A 6,811-nucleotide genomic window follows, 5' to 3' on the forward strand; every position below is an offset into this window, starting at 1 on the left:
GTTGGATTTTTTTTTTTTTTTTTTTCCCTTTGAGAACATAGCGGTTTTTTTTTTTTTTTTTTTTCCCTTTGAGAACATAGCGGTTTAGTCCATGGACTCAAGACGGCCTTGGTTTAGATTCTGGTTCTGACAATTACTAGCTGGGTGATCTCGGCCAATTTATTTCATCTCCCCGGGCCTCAGTTTATCTCCTCTGTAAATTAGGATTAATGAGAGGACTTCCAAAAGTTGTTTTGCTGATGAAAAGAGATAAGTGCGTAGAAAATGGAACGTTTAGATGCACGCCGAGCATGTAGTAAGCGCTCACTATGTCATCCTCATGAGAAACACCGACATGTTCTCATTCTCACCTTGCCGTTGGGTTGCGGTCACCCAAGACCCTCAGGATCTTTATCTTTCTTTCCTGCCTCTTCTCCTGCATCTCCGCATTGCACCTCGAGGCTTTGGCCATGCTTGTGTTTCATTTCTCTGTCTTCGCATTTTATGTTTCTTCCTCCGAGCCGGGTCCTCCCTGTTTTTCTCTCACCTTCTATTCTTGGCATGCCCCCGTTCAAAGAGCACCAGCTGGGGGCCGAGGATACATTTTCCTTGTCTTGCCCCCCAATGGAATCAATCTCCCAAATTTACAAATTTGGAAATTTCTAATAAAATCCAGATTTCGAAGTCATGTTAGAAACCCAGAAGGCGTGGTCATGCTAGCAAGCAGAGATGGGAGCCGAGGCGTGTGCTTGCTCTGGTTTGCCGCAGTCCCCACCATGCCTTACTGTCTCAAATCGGCTATTTTAACCACATGCGTTCTTAGCCTGGTCCTGTGGGTATTTGAGTTTGGAGTCCTGCTTTATGATCTCTGCAGAAGGTTTTCTGAACAAACCTCCCTTCATACGGAGGATTCTAGTTTTGCAAGCCCTTTGCTGGGGAGGTGGCCAAGACTAATTGGATTTTGTTTCACCTTAGCCCTCCCCAACTTTAGATGGCCTCTCCTCCATTCTTGGGGGGTGGGGTAAGTGCATATTCTTATCTTGGGCATCCCCTCCTCCTTCCTGCCCAGAGGTCCTGGAGAGGTGGGTAGACAGGACACAGGGAGTTTCTGTGGGACCGTGCCCATGGATTGACTCAGTGGCCACCCCTTTCTCTGCCTCCTCCTCTAGCTGTCGCTTCCTGTCCCCACACGGCCTTACAGAATCCTCCTGGTCCATGTAGGGCAGTAAGAACCTGAGGACTGAAATGTATCCGTGCTCTCATTACATAGTAATTCATACACTCATTCCTCTATATCTAGACTCCTTTTTTCTTTCTTTCCCTAATTCATTCATCCACTTATTCACTCAACAACCATTTAGCAACCACCTACAATATGCCAGGCACTGTGTTAGGTGCTTGGAGAAGAAGAAAAGCAAACAACAAAACCAGAACAAGACTCGTCCTGTGCCCATGGGCCTCGGTTTCCCCATAGATTTAATGACTCAGAGATCCTTTTTATCTGGGGTGTCTTTCATTCTGTGACTCTGTCTTGACTCTTTAAAACTTCCTATGCCATCTGCAAACTGCTGTAAGCCAACAGCTTATAAACATTCCCAGAGAGTGGGTCAAAGCCCAGGGGTAAAGGAGCATGACGTGAGCAGAAGAGCGGAGTGAAGTCTGGCGGGGCAGGAGAGGAGGGTAGGAGAGACGGAAGGGGCCAGACCTGCCTGCCAGGAGGTCTTGCCAGATGCTCAGACCATCCTGAGAAATCTCACACCCTCCTAGCCCCCTGCCCTCCCCTGGCTCCAGCTCAGGCTGGATTTCCATCTGCATAATTTGCCCCATTTAGAGGGGGTGGGAGGGGGTGAGGACCAGAGGGTGGGGAGCACTAAGGAGGAGGCATTCCAAAGGCCAGAGGAAACCAGAGGGACAGAGGTGGGGCCAGGAGGAGAGTGGGCTGCAAGCCACAGATAACATTCTGCCCAGCACGGCAGGGGTCAATTTGGTCCACTTGCACAGTGACAAGAAGGGAAAAAAAAAAAAAAAAAGTGGGCTGTAACTGAAAGATATTAAGACTCACAAGTGAGGGGTTGGTCTGTAGGTGGGAGGAGGGAGTGACGAGCCAAGGAGGAGACAGAGACTCAGGAGGGCGCAGGAAGTGTCTCCGCTGAGGCTGGGGCAAGGCAGGAGGGTGGAGGTGTCTGCAGGAGCAGGCATCCCCCTCCTGCTGCTGCCAAGGGCTCTGGGCACCTTCAGCTCTCGGCGCCTGCCCTCCAAGGCTCAAGCCAGAAGCTCCGGGCTCTTGCTGAGTTGGTGACACAGCCACGGAGCTGGTTCCCCCTGGGGTCCCCCGCCCGTCCTCACTCTGCTCCCCAGCATGGAGGAAGACAGCGATTTCGGCAACGATTATGGGGCAGACAACCAGTCCGAGTGTGAGTACACGGACTGGAAGTCCTCGGGGGCCCTCATCCCTGCCATCTACATGCTGGTTTTCCTCCTGGGCACGACGGGCAACGGCCTGGTGCTCTGGACCGTGTTTCGGAGCAGCCGGGAGAAGAGGCGCTCTGCCGACATCTTCATCTCCAGCCTGGCGGTGGCGGACCTGACTTTCGTGGTGACCCTGCCGCTGTGGGCCACCTACACGTACCGGGACTACGACTGGCCCTTCGGGGCCTTCGCCTGCAAGGTCAGCAGCTATCTCATCTTCGTCAACATGTACGCCAGCGTCTTCTGCCTCACCGGCCTCAGCTTCGACCGCTACCTGGCCATCGTGAGGCCGGTGGCCAACGCTCGGCTGAGGCTGCGCGTCAGCGGGGCCGTGGCCACGGCGGTCCTGTGGGTGCTGGCCGCCCTCCTGGCCATGCCGGTCATGGTGTTCCGTGCCACCGCGGCGGTCCCCAGCCTGGACAACACCACCAAGGTGCAGTGCTATATGGACTACTCCATGGTGGCCACCTCCAGCCTGGAGTGGGCCTGGGAGGTGGGCCTGGGGGTCTCGTCCACGGCCCTGGGCTTCGTCGTGCCCTTCACCATCATGCTGACCTGCTACTTCTTCATCGCGCAGACCATCGCCGGCCACTTCCGTAAGGAGCGCGCCGAGGGCCTGCGGAAGCGGCGCCGGCTGCTCAGCATCATCGTGATGCTGGTGGTGACCTTCGCCCTGTGCTGGACGCCCTACCACCTGGTGAAGACGCTCTACATGCTGGGCAGCCTGCTGCGCTGGCCCTGCGGCTTCGACCTCTTCCTCATGAACGTCTTCCCCTACTGCACCTGCATCAGCTACGTCAACAGCTGCCTCAACCCCTTCCTCTACGCCTTCTTCGACCCCCGCTTCCGCCAGGCCTGCGCCTCCATGCTCTGCTGCGGCCGGAGCCGGTGCGGGGGCGCCGCGCACAGCAGCAGCGGGGAGAAGTCGGCCAGCTACTCCTCGGGGCACAGCCAGGGGCCCGGCCCCAACTCCGGGAAGGGCGGGGAGCAGATGCAGGAGAAATCCATTCCCTACAGCCAAGAGACCCTCGTGGTTGACTAGGGCTGGGGTCCCGGGGCAGCCTGGCGCTCTCCGCCCGGCCCCTGCTCCCCGAAGTCAGCCCAGGGCACCTTCTTTCTTGCACTTGACTTCCTTCCCTGCTCCCTGCCTCCCGCCTCCTTCTCGTCCTTTCTCCTTTAGTTTCGCTCGGAGGCGTGTGGTTTCCTGGAAGGAGGCTGAGCCCCGCAGACCCACGCCGACGTCTGTGAGACTGACTGTGCACGCGTCTCTTCTCTGAGCCTCAGTTTCTCCGTCTGTATAAAGCGGGGATGTCACAGGGGCGGTGAAATGACGTTTGCGTCTGGCTCCAGAAACGCTCCTTCCCCTCCCCCTGCCCTTGTCCTGCGTCTCCATCTCTTTTCTCTCCCTTCTTTCCTGTTACTTTTCTCTCCCTTCCTCCTCCCTCTGTTTCTCACTCTGTCTCTGCAATTTTTACTCTGCATCGTACCTCTGGCTCGCGCCCCCTCCCGCAACCCCTTCTTCTTCCCGTTATCCTCTCCTTGTTCAAAGGGCTCCCAAGGGTTAAGAATCCCGAAGCGTGTAAACACTGCTCCTCGTCCAGGCTCTTTGTCCTGTTCCTGAGGCCCGGGGCGTGGGTGGGCTGGGTGCCGGCACAGAGTTAGAGCTGCAGTCTCCAGAACTTTCCCGCAAATCGGATCCGCGCGCCGTGATTGCAGGCACGGGTGGGGGCTGGGGGGTGGGACGGGTTACGACGATTCCAGAAGGGGCCTCCCTTCCTGCAAGCCCTCCACGGCGCCAGCCAGATGTGCCTCTGCAGATTTCCTCAGACCCTGTGCCTCATCCTCTGCTTTCTGCGGGACCTGGAAGGCAGTGGGGTTGATGAAACGGCGGGTTCCTGGGTTTCACGGTGCGAATGGGGAGTTTGCAAGGAAAAGTGGAGAAAGCCGGGGGGGGGGGCAGTCTGAGCTGCCGGTCACCCTCAGGGCAGACGCTTTTCTTGGGCACTGCTGCTACTCAGTGCCAGGAGCCACTTTGGCGGTGGCGGACACCCTTGCCGTGTGCGCGTGAGTGTCAGCCTAATGAGCATAGCGTGAAGAGCAGTGTGCCTGTGTCACGTGTCACTTAGCTGAACAAACCCCGTCCTCTCCAACACATATCCACTTCTCACACAGTATCCTCGAGGGAAGAAGGGACATATTGAAGCAATGGAGAATAAAAGCGAGTCCACCCCCACTGGATTGGGGGCTCCTACGGCTGGCCCGTGTTTTAAGAGAGAAGTCTGTTTGTGTTCGCTCCTGGCTCCCTATAGGGAGACTTTTCCCCAGAGCAGCTGGCGCCCAAGGTTTGGGGACGTCCTCTGTGTTGGGTACCCCGCTTCCCTAGTTCCGTGGGGGAGCCAGGAGGCTGGTTAAGAGCTTCCTGGCCCCTTTCCCATGCCCCACCCCACCCCCCACTTTGAGTTTATGAATGTCCCCTTCAGCATGCTTTCCTTTCCAAGGTCTGTGCTCCTCCCCTAAGGGGGCACCTGCTTGCCATGGGGTGAAGAGCACTGGTGGGTTTTTTCTCACCTCACTATTGGCATCAGATCCCTTGGCTTCTCCTGCTGGGTTGGGGGGCTGGGAGCAGTGACTGGAGCAGCCAGCAGTAGCTGGGCTGACAGTGTTATGTCCACACCGCCAGAGAGACCTCAAGGGCAGAATTGACGGCGGGGCCTAGGTGAGCTGGAAACGGGGCGTGTGCGTTCCAAGTTTTGTTCTTGGGGGACTCTGGACGTGGACAAGACATGCGTCATGGAGACAGGAAGAGCCTGGCTTGGTGTACATGAACAGTGTGGCCATTGCTGGGGTGGAGCCAACTCTGGGAGCGGGGTTGGTGGAGGAGAAGGGAGAGGGGTCCCCATCGCAGGCCAGAATCTTCCACAGACTTGCTTTCTCAGCCAAGGACTGTCCTCAGAGCATCCAGTCAAGGCTGCAAAAAGCTTCTAGAAGGAAAGAGGATGCCCCTTTGAGGCCCTCCTTCCTTTGTGACCTGCAGAGACCTCCTGCCTGGAAATCATCAGTAGTCCTGGACAGAGGCGGAAGGGGCTGCCTGCTGTGATGCTCCCTCATCCCCGACTCACCCCTTCTTCGCAATATTTGTGCTATTTTCTGACCTTGCTGGTCACTGTGGTTCATCAAATAAATCTGTTTTGTGTAGCTATGGTGTTCGAAGCCTCTTCTCACACAAGCGTCTTGGGATGAGGAGAGGACCCCCGATTTCCAAGTGTTACCGTGGGAGGTGGTGGAGTGGGAGCTGAAAGGGCTAAGGTGGGAAACTGGGCAGGGCGTGGGGGAGGTGGTGAGAACACGGAGAAAGTGGGGGGTGAGATCGGGGGAGGCAGAAGAAGTAAAGGGTCACGGCAGTGGCTGAGTCTTTGTGCTCTGATAAGCTGTGGAACAAGTAGGCGTGTATTTTGGGGTCCGGAGCACAGGTCTGGGGGAAATATTAACATTTCTTCCTGTACAGGTAGACCTGTCATTCATTCATTCATTCATTCATTCAGTATCACGTGAGCATCCATTCAGTTTAGACTAGGGGTTGCAAAGCTTGTTCTCCAGCCAGAGCCACTCTGGTGGGCTTCGAAAATACCCATCCTGAATGTCACCCAGACTGATGAATCAGGACCTCCTGGGCTCGCTCCAGATGTTCACAGTCACCGAAAGCTCATCGGATGATTTTGGGGTGAGGCCAGGTTTGGAGGTGCCTCCTTCTAAATGAATTCTGCCCAAATTCATGTGGGCACAAAAGACTAGAGAGAGACACAGGAAGCTGGGCTCTGGATGGTCATGGATTTGGGGGAAAAAGGGGCTGGAATGATCCTTAGAAGGAAATATTCAATCTGGAGATGTTCACCATCTTCCGTGAAGACTTCCGGGCACTAATGATGTCTGCAGGTGACACAGAAGCAGTCGCCATTGTAGGACGGACGGTTACGAGAGAGCTCACGCTGACTGCGTTTTACCACTGTGCTAGCATTTTCCAAGCATTATCTCATGTAGTCCTTGCAGTCTTCCGAGAGGGGCATTTTCATCTGCTGATAAGGAAGCTGAGGTTCAGAGACATTAGTTAGGTATCTCGATTATCTCAGCAGGTACTGCAGGGAGTTTGACGCTAACAAGCCCTGAGCCAGTGGGCGCAGGTCTTCTCAGTTAGGACCAAAATGCTTATAAAGTCACTATCAGCAATGTCAAGTACATGAAAGAGCCAGGCCTAGAATCAGCCAAGTCGAAGTTCAAAGCCCACACTCTTGCCCACTGTTCCTTCCAAAGCACAAATGAGGCAGTCCAGGTGGCTGGGAAGGAAGGGGAGATGTTGTCTGTCAGG

At 55.4% G+C, this 6,811-nt stretch overlaps 1 protein-coding gene across 1 annotated transcript; it reads left to right on the plus strand.

Annotated features, from left to right (window-relative positions):
* Positions 1 to 216: 216 nt before the first annotated feature.
* On the plus strand, positions 217 to 3,526 carry APLNR (apelin receptor). The gene is made up of 2 exons (XM_011379039.1): positions 217 to 227; positions 1,926 to 3,526. The coding sequence occupies exon 2, from the start codon at positions 2,339 to 2,341 to the stop codon at positions 3,488 to 3,490; it is 1,152 nt and encodes a 383-aa protein (XP_011377341.1). The 5' UTR covers positions 217 to 227; positions 1,926 to 2,338; the 3' UTR covers positions 3,491 to 3,526.
* Positions 3,527 to 6,811: the final 3,285 nt, after the last annotated feature.

The sequence above is a fragment of the Pteropus vampyrus genome, unplaced genomic scaffold, assembly GCF_000151845.1.
Source record: "Pteropus vampyrus isolate Shadow unplaced genomic scaffold, Pvam_2.0 Scaffold352, whole genome shotgun sequence".
Classification (NCBI taxonomy): domain Eukaryota; kingdom Metazoa; phylum Chordata; class Mammalia; order Chiroptera; family Pteropodidae; genus Pteropus; species Pteropus vampyrus.

Coding starts and splice junctions, on each gene's coding strand:
- APLNR (XM_011379039.1), top strand. CDS start 2,339: ATGGAGGAAGACAGCGATTTCGGCAACGATTATGGGGCAGACAACCAG.